General features: G+C 39.6%; 2 protein-coding genes across 4 annotated transcripts in view; one reads left to right on the top strand and one right to left on the bottom strand.

Annotated features, from left to right (window-relative positions):
• LOC107864410 (translation machinery-associated protein 7) overlaps nucleotides 1–2,376 on the bottom strand; it is a 5,437-nt gene extending 3,061 nt beyond the window's left edge. The window contains exons 1-2 of the mRNA XM_016710763.2: nucleotides 2,218–2,376; nucleotides 4–165 (exon numbers count right to left, since the gene is read on the bottom strand). Of these exons, the coding sequence (XP_016566249.2) occupies nucleotides 4–135 (132 nt within the window). The 5' untranslated portion in view covers nucleotides 136–165; nucleotides 2,218–2,376. The remainder of the gene's footprint in view (nucleotides 1–3; nucleotides 166–2,217) is intronic.
• A 3,791-nt stretch (nucleotides 2,377–6,167) lies between these two features.
• Nucleotides 6,168–12,978, top strand: part of LOC107864411 (vesicle transport protein GOT1) — a 9,439-nt gene continuing 2,628 nt past the window's right edge. For 2 of the 3 annotated variants that reach the window (XM_016710765.2, XM_016710764.2), the window contains exons 1-4: nucleotides 6,168–6,674; nucleotides 7,315–7,363; nucleotides 7,458–7,549; nucleotides 7,628–7,702. In XM_016710765.2, the coding sequence (XP_016566251.1) occupies nucleotides 7,336–7,363; nucleotides 7,458–7,549; nucleotides 7,628–7,702 (195 nt within the window). In that variant the 5' untranslated portion in view covers nucleotides 6,168–6,674; nucleotides 7,315–7,335. The remainder of the gene's footprint in view (nucleotides 6,675–7,314; nucleotides 7,364–7,457; nucleotides 7,550–7,627; nucleotides 7,703–12,978) is intronic. The other variant, XM_047408823.1, reaches the window with a different exon arrangement.

Raw genomic sequence — 12,978 nt, 5'->3', positions numbered from 1 at the left:
AGCCTTGAGCTCCTTTAGGGCCTTTTCATCTTCCTTCTTCTTTGCAAGAAAAGCCTTGTCAGTCTCATCATAATTCTTTTTTTCAGAGTTTGGTGCCTTCGAAGGCTTTGCCTTTCCACTTTGCTTAGAAGACATGGTTGATTTTCTAGGGTTAAGAGTTTGGATCTGTTGATGAGAATGGAAATACCTTTAAGGCTAAATTTATAATATTAGAGGAGAACCGTAGAATTATTGGAGTGGAAATAAAAGTTAACAAAACACAAGTGCAAGATGAGCAAATACATAGAATAAATATGCAAGTGATAATTCACATATTATTAGTTACAGGTCTTACTTACAAATAATATATAGCACCAGACACATTTAAGAACCTAAATAAGGACGAGAGAACCAAACGAACTACCTATGTGTTCAACCAGCTCTTCAATAACGAAAGGACGTGTTTAGATCAAATTATGTACATAAGGAAAAGTTAGTAAGACCAAAGGGTGCCCTTGGCCGGCCAAAAGGTTGAAAGACCAAAAAGACAACTGTTATCAGCAACTCCGCTGATGTTTATTCTGGTCATGGAGTTGGAGAAAGGATTATGAGTGATGATGATGAGAATAAAATGGTTAACTTAGCAACTGATTACCTAGTGGGAATTCCGAGCGAAGATACTATTGGTAAGAAGAATTAAGTGTCTACTTCTGCACATCCAAAGTTGGAGGACAGGACATAAATGCAGGATGCCAACTAAGGTCAGATTAAAGGACACGTTTATCTATTATACCCTAAAATTACTCAATACTATTATAGGGAAATGCTTCTAAATTCAACACGTTTAAGTTTCAAGTTCAATAAAAAATTGTCAAAAGTATTTAAAACTATTACTCCTACTTCTAAATTCAACATGTTTAAGTTTCAAGTTCAATAAGAAATTGTCAAAAGTAATTAAAACTATTACTCCTACTACACACTGATCTTTAAGCTTCAAGTTCAGTAAGAAATTGCCAAAACTAATTGAAAGTAGAGAAGATGATTAAACTTGTTTGTAATACTACTACTACACACTGATCTTGCTAGTTCCAAAACCTTACATTATGAGAGTTATTGTTACTAAGTAAGAATACATTACCAGCTAAAGACCAAGAATAAATTACCAGCTAAAGACCATCTACATCCAGATAACTACCAACTTCAAATTACATCTTTAGGTAAAAGAAGCAACGCAACATTCATATTCATACAAAGTTAGGTAAGAACAATATTCTCAAATTTCTTCTATCAAAAACAGCCTCTCTACGTAATAGGCATAAGATCTGTGAACACACTACCCTCCCCACCGTCTCAGACCCCATTTGTTGGAGTCACACTAGGTATGTTGTTGTATTACTCCAATTTCAATTAATGATTGACATGATCTTTTCATCCCACTCTAATGATTACACAAACACAAAATGGGCATTGAATAATCCCATATTCTATTCTAACATACACACAAAAATAATCAAAATAAGCCGTAAAAAATAAAATTAAAGGGGTATCAAGAATCTTATGTTTTAAGATCTGACAACACACATAAATGAGAATAAAGAGAAAAAAATTAAAAAAGATTATTCAAAAACTCCACATTTCAGCTTGTAACAACACCAAAATAAGAAACTCCCCCCCCCCCCCCCCCCCCCCCCCCCTTCCAAAAAAAAAAAAGTATTCAAGAATCCTACTTTCTAACTATATATATATATATATACACACATTAATTTAGGTGTGCGCGCTTAGCGCATGTATCTCATTTTATTGAGTTCAAAAATTATGATATTTGTTTAAATAATAAAAATAAATATAATAATTAAATTTAACATCTTTTGAAGAAATAATTAGGTGATCATAATTTTTTCAATAAATAAAATAATTTTTCTTCTCTAGTTTAACATGTATCTCAATGTTCATAGAAGTATTTCTTAATAGTTCATATTTTTGATGTATTCTTTTAATTGATCTGTACAAAAATAGATATTTATTGATTCTCTTTCCATATATTTTAGGATCTCATAAAATAAGTTTAGTTAATATAATAAAAATAATTAAATAATAAATTTAAAAAAAAAAAGTGAAAAGACAACAAAGAATTTAAATCTCTTTTTCTAAGATATTTACACTTATAATATATATATATGGGAAAAAAATTATAAACGGATTATGAAGATGAAGAACTAATAAAGCAGAGAAACGTACCTGTGAGGTTACTGTTATTTGTACAAGTCAACACAATTGAGAAGATAATCTTATTTATGCAAGTAAATGTCTTCTAGAAATGTCCTTTTAAGACAAATTGGGTGGAGAAATGTGGAAATATCCACTATAGTCTGGAACATTGCAGAAGCAGTTTCGCAATACTCATAGTGTCCTTGTTGTAGTTTCATTTTTAAAAAGAATTATGAAATGACTAAAATAGCCCTATATAGTAGTAAAGTAATTGTAATATTAGTATTTGGTACTATGTGATTGTTGTGTATTCACCACTTGCTCCCGTTGGATCACTTCTAGTACAGTATGAGTACCTTCTTCTTCTTCTTTTTTTAAGGAGAGCCTTAAAATAATCGGTAAATTATTGTCATGTGATCAGGAGGTCATCACGGGTTCAAATCTTAGAAACAATTTTTGGCAGAAATGCAAGGTAAAACTGCGTACAATATACGCTTGTGGTGGGGCTCTTCATCAGATACCTCGCATAACGATAACTTTAATACACCAAACTATTCTTTTTAAATAATTACAAAATTAACGAGTCCCACCTCTCTATCTCAATACTAAGTTATTAGAAAACACACTTTTATTGCTTAATTGATGAAAAAAAGGGAAAACCATAGTACACCCCAGCACCCAAAAGTGACCAAATAAAAGGAACTGTTAAAGTTAAAAAGAAAAGTCAAGATGCTTTTTATATCTAACTCAATTATTACTATAAAAATTATAGAGTTAATACATAAAAATGACTCTAAATTTGATATCAAATTATAACTTTAAAATTAAATTTTGATAGTGCACATATAGGATCTTTAACTATTCAAAATTTGAACAAATATGACCTTCGATTTTGTAACCCCATGCGTGAGTCTCACTCGCGCCTACGTGAAAAGGTAATCCAATTACATGTTGTCACATCGTTAAAAGGGCTGACTTGGAGAGAGATCATATTTGTGCAGTTTTAAATAGTTAAAGGTTATATTTGTGCATTGTCAAAGTTTAGGGTCATATTTATGTATTATGCCCTTAGATTTTAAGTTGGACGCGCTCAGTTTTGCGTTTTGAACACGCGTTTTGCCACGTAGGATTGGAGGTAATATTTGTGCAGTTTTAAATAGTTAAAGGTCATATTTGTTCACTATCAAAAATTAAGGTCAAAATTATAATTTGGTGTCAAGTTTAGGATATTTTTAGTTCTTAACTCAAAAATATAATATAGAGTAGTAGCATCCAACCTGAGTTGGCTTTATAAACATACTACATGTTATATTATATCCATACAATCACATGAAAAAAAAAAAAAAAGAAAGGTGCAGGCGGCTATTATAAAAGTAACAACGAAACAGACACACAAAAAGTTAAAGGGAATAGAAACATCTAAAATTGGGTAATTTTTTTTATTAATTAAAAGGAAATATACATCAATTGGTATCTATAAATGAATAAAAATTGGAACTTTCTATCTCTATATATATCACATGTAATTTGGTGTTGGTCAAATCTATCACACGCTGGCATTCATGTTTTCCACCTAAGTTATTTACTCTGATCATGTATTTTGAATTAAATGTCTTTATCCCTAGATAGAAATAACCATCATACTCTATATTCACTCTTAATTAATATATTGATTAAATTAACCATTTTACTAGCTACTACTACAACTTTGAAGAAGATAACTGTTACGTTCGGACAGAATAAGCAATATCGCAAAGTAAAAGAAAACAAGAAGAAGACATGCAGATTTACATGAAAACCCTTGATGGGAAAAATCATGGAGAAAGGTAAAGGAATTCACTATAATGGAGAGAAGTACAATGAGAAGACTAAAGTCTCAATGACGTATTTAAATGGTCCGAAACAACTTACTGAATCACACTTATATAATACGTGCGTACAGATAAATCTTAGGCTCAAAAACATACAGGTTCATACTACGAGGGCTTCGCCCCCGCACCCCAAATGGGACCAGTGGTGGGCTTCGGGAGCGGGCCTATCTATGCTACCACCACAGACCCCACAAAACATGAGCCGCACCGCAAACTTTTCAAGACCGAATCAATAGAATTTGGGTCAGAAACTCTAACAATAACATATAGTTTGTTATAAACTTTTTACAATTCGAGATATCGAAAAAACCTTTTAATAATAGGTATCATCCGACTACACCCCTTTCCCAAAACGATTTCATATTACTTTGATTAGCATATGGTTTGTCTTCTGAAACAACAAAATGGATAACGAATATTACTCTCCACCGGCCTACTTTATGTTTTGGGTGAGCTGGGAGAACACTAAAGACGAAGAGGTTAGAAACACTGCACAGACAAAGAGGACTATATATATATATACGGAAATTGAACATCTTAAACATATATGCCTATATCATAGTACACACCTGTATTTTAATCAAGTGTAGTGTTTTTTCCCTATCAAGTACTAATAAATTTTATAAACAAAGGGGCATAAAACACGAAGTTTATTCAAGTGTAGTCATCTACTTACTGAAGTTTGTGAAAACCCTTTTGGTGATGGTCCTTTCAAAGCTGCACCAACCTCAGATGCAGAACATTTCTCCTCCATCTTTCCTTCCTAACTCTAATCAAAGCCCTGAACCACCAGTCCCTCAGACTGCTGAGGTTCCGGGTATAACATATGCAGCACCCAACCACGATGTTCATATATTGGCTGATATTCTCCCGCCTTCTGCTCCTTCCTCTTCTCTTCATCCACCTAATGACCGTGCACTTCCAAATGTGCCAATTGCGGCACGGACAGGGTTTCCATCTTACAGTGGACTAGCTGCACAAACAACAGGTTATGCAGTTACCCATGCTCGGGATGCTTCACTAACAGGTTTTGCAGCTCAACCCGGTTTACGGTCACCACAAACCAGTTTTCCGATCCATGGGCAACCTTTATCTCAGATTGGGTTTTCTGGTCAAATACCACAGACAAGTTTTGGGCTGCAAAGTGGTCAACCTGCATCTCTTAATGGCTTCTCATCTGCATCGGTTTCTTTTCCCCACTCTGGAAGTCAGGTAACTGCTGGTCAGTCTCTGCAGACAAGTGCTAACGTTGGAGGATGGGTGCGGGTATTGGCCGTGCTGGTGCAGGTGCAGGTGGCAGGGGCTGGCATCGGCATGGGTATGTGTATGGGTGCTGTTGCTCCTGGAGCAGTTGCAATGGGACTATATGGAGCAAACCAGCCTATGGCGATGGCTAGACCAATGCACGTGGGAATGAGCATGAACATAGGACAAGGCGTACAGATGCAGCAGCCTGCTGGATTTCCTCCTGGATCTACCATGCGAGGAGGCTACAGTCCCATGATGGGCGCAGGTCACTATGTCCAACAATCATTTAGTGGCCACCATCTATTGTAGAGTTTTGGTATTTCGTGTAGTATTAGCAGATGATGTGTACAGTTTCAGGATCACCTGTGCATAGATGACTTGCACATTTTTTAGCTGTTGTGTACAGTTTGAGGATCACCTATCTCAGGTGTCCTTTTTCGCAACTCGATCCATTTGTATACATGTAGATTTTTTTGGAAACATTATTGACTATGGTACACCTGATTTCCGAACAATGATTTGATCATTCAGCCTTGGAAACAGTCTGGCAGAAATGTAAAGTAAGGCTGCATACGATACACCCTTGTAGTGGGCCTTTCCCAAACACCGCGCATCTCGATAGCTGCCCTTTTAATTTGATCATTCAGCTTGTACAATAATCTGTCCTATTATTGGAAAAAGAATATAGGACAAATACCTTTTACTTGTTTCATTTTGACAATTTCGCTTTCTTTACACCAAGGGTTTGAGCCAAATATCTATAATTGCTCAAACATACTATTTTAAACCATCTAATTTTTTATTAGCGAGTTTCCTTCGCCATTAAATGTTCCTTTGAATTCCAACTTTTCACTGCAAAGTTAATTTGATTTGGGGTGATATTTAGACACAAGAATATATGATCTTTTTCACTTATAAAATTTTCACTTTCTTTTAAATTAGACGCAAATACAAAAAGTAACTTCAAATATTTTCTTTTGAAAAAATCACCACTTTTTTATGCCAATAATTTCCCAACTGATCTAAAATATTTGGTGGTATTTTTCGCAGTGATAGGTAAATATAGCACCCATCACCGATTTATGCTATTAAACTTTCTATTTGAATAAAATAAAAAAAACAGAGATGAAACGAATGATAATACAAAAAAAAGGTCTATACACTAATATTTTGTGTATCGAGCTTTGCAGAAACAACTCAGCTACAAAGATTTAAAAAAATAATAATTGAAAAAAGAAAAAAAAAAAAAAAACATTTTGCTTTTGCTGAGAGAGCAATAGTAGGATAGAAAAGGTGGAAAGTCTTTGGAAGATCTGAATTTGTAGTGAGAAAGTTAGCAGAGCAGACAGAGAAGCTGAATTTCTCATAGTAAGTAGTACTTTTCTATGTTTGTCATTTAAGGTTGTTGGATCCCTTCCTAATACTAAGTGGGGTTTGTGTGTGTGTATTCCCGTCAGCCCTAAATCTTTTGGTGTAGAATTAAATCGCAATATTCATGATTTCATGAATTGCTTGCTCTTCGTATGTGTTCCTATACATTAATCAAAGAATGGGTTTATAGTTTTGGAAAAGAAAAAGAAATGGTATGCTAGGCTACAATAGCTTTTTTTGTTGAGGAAAGAAGAAGGTATACATGAAAAATAGTTCTTTAATTGATCTACCCAAGGGTGTGGCCCAGTGGTTCAATTTTCAGTAGAGACAAATACTAGGTGTTTTCTTTCCATCTGTTCTGGCCTTGGTCGACAGAGTTACCTGGTACCTGATGCTGGTGGGAGGTGGCAGGTGGCAGGTATCCCGTGGATTTAGTCGAGGTGTGCGCGCAAGCTGGCCCTATCCAAATAAGAGTTCTTTAATTGATCTACAATTTGGTTGATGTTGCCCTAAATGAGCGAACTGAGTTGGGTGTCTTTCTCCTCTAATAGTTATATTCGCCTATTTGTTACTATTACTTTAATTGAAATCTACTTACTGAAAATAAGTATACATTCTTATGCTAATCGTTTTGTAGGAAGGTGTTGGACCGAGCAAGATGGCATATGAATTAGATGAGCAAAAAAGTAAGAGGCTTCCAAGAGCCATAAAATGCATTCAAGTATTCATTCAATACCTATAGTTTAGTATTTGATCTTGAAAATTTTATAAAACTTGCAGAGGTCGGGTTAGGTCTCATTGGATTTGGCATCCTTTTCACATTTCTTGCCATCATTTTGTTCTTCGACAGGGGTTTGCTTGCTCTCGCTAATGTAAGTAATCCATATTTTAACTAATCTTGGTTCATCAAACTACCTATCAACTGATTTCTTCTTCATACCTTGTCCTAGATACTTTTGTTGGCGGGTGTAGCACTTCTTCTGGGCTTGCATTCTACATTACAGCTCTTCAAAGTAAACTACAAGGTAGGCGCATTTTTTGGACAAGTATAGTGTATGGAAGTAATTGAATACATCGTATTATCCTGTTATAATTCATTAAATGTGTGGTAATAGCATTTTCTGCTACTTATATTGATCAATTTTCTGTATATAAGAACGATCTCATATTTCAGTGATGTAGTTTAATTGATCTAGCAGATTTATCTCTTCCATGTGATCGATTTGGCATATATTATGCATGTTGTGATACCTAATTCTTGGGCATTGCTAAAGCTTTGGTTGTTAAATTCGAACACATAATCTCTACGTGGCTTAAACAAGACTCTGAAAACTAGTTGCTCTCTAGCACGAGGTTATTTTGCTGCTTTTTAGATACTCTCTCCGTCCCAAATTGAGATGGCACATTGATTAAGAAAAATAATTAATTACATGGCTAGTTTACCATAGAATCCCTATTAAATGATGTTTACATTTTAATTTGAAGAAAAAGTAATTAATGCAAAGGGTAAAACATGGAAAAAAAAATTGTCTCTTCTTGATTAATGAAAAAAGACAAGTAAAATGGGAAATCAAATTAGGAAATTTGGGACGGAGGGAGTATCTTTTTAATTTGTTCTTTGAGCCAAAGCTTGTTTAATCAGTTTTGCTTTCTATTTAAAATTAATGAAGAAAGAAGATTAAGAAGTCCAGGAATAGGTCATAAAGGAGCAGAACCTTTTAAGGGATGAGAAGAACACAAAATTTTAACCCATAAAGTCTTAAATATAATGAATAAAAGGCTACTAAGGCAAATGATCTGATTCTCTGGGAAAAGGTCATGAATATAAAATTGTCTGGAGACTGGAGAGGCTCCGTTAACTCTTTTGTGAGACAGTATAAACTTCTTGTTTTAGTAGAAGGAATGGGGAAAAAGGTTTCAATGCTCGCAATCTCCCACATGTATTGAAATTCTTTAATTTATAAATTGCATCTTCTGCAGATTTTTCGGGTACTCACCAATGCAACTTCAGATTGTTAAATATCCAACTAATAGTGTATCTATTAATTTGATTCCAACTTCTTTACTTTATCAGTTACAAACCACACTGAGGTATTCCGATTGCTCTCTTTTAGTTTGACTTATTTCTATCGAGCTATGTAACAAAATTTATGTTCCATCTGCAGTCTATGATTATGATAAAGAGCTTGGTTAGGTGACTTGATTTACATTTCTCGTGGTCATGACAACTAGGCTTAAGTTATTTTCTAAAGCAAACGGCTAAGATCTTTTCGGAAGTACAGAGGGAAAGGATGTCTTCGGTTCGAACCCTACCATAGACAAAAGCCTGGTATTTAAGTGGAGAAGGGTCGAAGGGTGGGCTATTGTGCACCAAGTTTCGAACTATGCACCACTGGCCCTCGGGAATTTCTCGGTCATCAAAAAGAAGAACGTACAACAACAACAACAACAACAAACCCAGTGTATTCCCACCTAGTGGGGTCTGGGGGAGTAAGATGTACGCAGTCCATACCTCTACCTCTAAAGAAGTAGAAAGGCTGTTTCCGATAGACCCCCCGGCTCAAGGCACGAAATACCACACAAACACATAGTAAAGCACAGAAGCAGATTACATAACATAAATACGGCACCCATAAGTAATATAAAACAGAGGAAAGCAGAGGAAAGCACACAGATTCGTAATAAAACATGGAACACGGAACGCGGAATCATAACAGGAATAAAACCCCCACCAAGTAATTCCCTACACTAGTGACCCAAACTGGCCCTAGTCCTCTGCCCTAATTCGCGTTCTCCAGACCTTCCTATCTAGGGTCATGTCCTCGGTGAGCTGTAACTGCTCCATGTCCCGCCTAATCACCTCACCCCAGTACTTCTTCGGCCTACCCCTACCCCGCCTAAAACCATCCAACGCTAGCCTCTCACACCTACGGACCGGGGCATCCATGCCCCTCCTCTTCACGTGTCCGAACCATCTCAATCGGGCTTCCTGCATCTTGCACTCCACTGAAGTCACACCAACCTTCTCCCGGATAGTCTCATTCCGAACTCTATCCCCTCGTCAGCCCACACATCCAGCGCAACATCCGCATTTCTGCCACCTTCATTTTTTGGATGTGGGAGTTCTTAACTGGCCAACACTCCGCTCCATACAACAAGGCCGGACGGACTACCACCCTGTAGAATTTGCCTTTAAGCTTTGGCGGCACCTTCTTATCACACAGCACCCCTGACGCGAGCTTCCACTTCATCCATCCCGCCCCAATACGGTGCGAGACATCCTCGTCAATCTCACCGTTACTCTGGATCACGGACCCAAGATACTTGAAATTATTCCTCTTACATACCTCCTGTGCTTCCAGCTTCACTACTACCTCATTCTCCCGCCTCACGTCATTAAACTTGCATTCCACATACTCTGTCTTGCTTCTGCTCACCCTGAACCCTTTAGACTCAAGAGTTTGCCTCCACACCTCTAATTTGTCATTCACACCCCCTCGAGTCTCATCTATCAGAACTACATCATCTGCGAAAAGCATACACCACGGCACCTCCCCTTGAATACGCTGCGTCAACACATCCATCACTAACGCAAACAAAAAGGGACTAAGAGTAGATCCCTGATGCAATCCTGTCAGGACAGTGAAATGCTCTGAGTCTCCTCCCGCCGTCCTCACCTGGGTTTTCGCCCCATCATACATATCCTTAATTGCTCTGATATATGCCAGCGGTACTCCACTCACCTCCAAGCATCTCCAAAGCACCTCCCTGGGGACTTTGTCGTAAGCCTTCTCCAGGTCGATAAACACCATGTGCAGATCCTTCTTCCTTTCCCTATACTGCTCCACCAACCTCCGTACCAGGTGGATTGCCTCCGTCGTCGAGCGGCCGGGCATAAATCCAAACTGGTTTTCCGAAATTGACACTATTCGTCTCAGCCTCACCTCGACCACTCTCTTCCAGATCTTCATAGAGTGACTCAATAACTTAATCCCCCTATAGTTATTGCAACTCTGAATGTCCCCCTTATTCTTATAGAGAGGGATAATGGTACTCCGCCTCCAAGCCTCGGGCATCTTTGCCGTCCTGAAGATTTCATTAAACAATCCAGTCAACCACCTTACACCAGCCTCTCCAACGAACTTCCAAAACTCCACCGGTATCTCATTCGGCCCCGTCGCCCTACCCCTTCGCATCCTGCGAACAGCCTGTCTAACCTCTTCTACCTTAAAACGTCTACAATAGCTAAAATCCCGACACTCCTCTGAGTGTTCCAGTTCCCCTAACACAATAGCTCTATCCCCTTCGTCATTCAAGAGCCTATGAAAGTACGACTACCATCTATTCTTAATGTGGCAGTCCTCCACCAACACTCTACCGTCCTTCCCCTTAATGCACCTCACCTGATCAAGGTCACGACCCTTCCTCTCCCTAGCCTTAGCGAGTCTAAACAACTTTTTCTCCCCTCCTTTCCCCTGTAACCCTGCATACAAGCTCTCAAAAGCGGCCATCTTAGCTGCCGTGACTGCTGACTTAGCCTCTTTCCTCGCTAGCTTGTACTCTTTCCTGTTTACCCGCTTCTCCTCTTCGTCCTTACTCTCCACCAACTTAGCATACGCCCCTTTCTTGGTCCCCACTTTCTTCTCCACCTCTTCATTCCACCACCAATCCCCCCGATGGTGCCCGACCCGGCCCCTAGAAACACCCAACACCTCACTTGCATTCTCCCTGATGCACCTTGCCGCCCTGTCCCACATACTATCCACGTCCCCCCTACACTCCCACACCCCCATTCCCGCCAACCTCTCCCCTATCTCCCACGCATTCACTGGCGTCAGGCCGCCCCACTTAATTCTAGGTCTACACTCCTTACTCCTCTTTCTATCCTTCTTTATACCCAAATCCATAACCAAGAGCCTATGCTGGATCGAAAGATTCTCACTCGGGATGACTTTACAGTCCTTACACAACGCCCTATCCCTTTTCCTAAGCAACAAAAAGTCAATCTGGGTCCTGGCTATCGCTCTTCGAAAGGTGATCAGGTGCTCGTCCTTCTTCGGGAAGCCCGAGTTCACCACCACCAGCCCAAAGGACCTCGCAAACTCCAATAGGGTAGCCCCCTCTTCATTTCTCTCCCCAAAACCAAAACCACCGTGCACATCACCAAAGCCTCCCGGTAACGCCCCGATGTGCCCGTTGAAATCCCCTGCTACAACAATCTTCTCCGAACTAGGCACGCGTCTCACCACCTCCTCCAAAGCCTCCCAAAACCGCATCTTCTCCTCCCCCTCCGATCCCACTTGCGGCGCATAAGCACTACACACGTTCAGGGTAAACCCCCGAATGACCAACTTAATAGTCATCAACCTATCGTTGATCCTCTTCACCTCTACTACCTGACCTCTAAGCTCTTCATCTACTAAGATGCCAACTCCATTCCTACGCCTCTCGCTCCCAGAGTACCACAGCTTGTAACCATCCACATCCCTAGCCTTAGACCCTACCCACTTGGTCTCTTGAACACACGCAATGTTGATCCTCCTCTTCCTAAGAATCTTCACAAGCTCTATGGACTTACCCTGAAGGGTCCCTATATTCCAAAACCCAACCCTCAGCCTACCGTCACTATCCACACGCCCTCCACTCCCCCCCACTACCCCCTCCGCGGCCAAACCTTGGCCTCCCTCCCACTCCCGCCCTCTCCTCATCCCCCGCCCCCACCACGGCCCCACGCCCCAACCCCCTCGGACATGACCCTATCCACCCATTACCGCCCACAGCCACAACTACACGAAAGTATAAGAAAATATAAAGATATACATGATGGTAGTATCAGAGCAGCAGCAAGAAATACAAGGCTCACACAAATTCAAAGAAATACTCTCGAAACAAAACTATACTCAATTAGGGGGCAAACACCACTGGACTCAACACCCACAGCCCCAAATACAGATTCCCAGCCGATAACCCAGTCCAAAGCAGTGCAAGAAACGACCACAGCAACAGCAACAACAGACAACAGACAATATCCACAAATCCCACGCAAGTCAAGGTACAGGGGCTACTACTAGCATAATACGAAGAATGAAATATGAAATAATGAAATATGAAATAACAAAGGTTAGAAGTCACCGGATTACGCTTGTAGACCAAGCCGGAAACCAATCCCAGTGTTGACCGGCTTCCGGGGATTCCGGTGCTGAGATGGAGCTGCGGCTGTTGGGGACCGAGTTGGCGGCTGGCTGGAGGCCGAGGTGGGGGGAGGGCTGGTGTACCCCGCCGGGGGGGGGGGGGGGGGGGG

This window comes from Capsicum annuum, chromosome 3 (assembly GCF_002878395.1).
Source record: "Capsicum annuum cultivar UCD-10X-F1 chromosome 3, UCD10Xv1.1, whole genome shotgun sequence".
Classification (NCBI taxonomy): Eukaryota; Viridiplantae; Streptophyta; class Magnoliopsida; order Solanales; family Solanaceae; genus Capsicum; species Capsicum annuum.
This window is presented reverse-complemented; position numbering and strand designations above follow the sequence as displayed.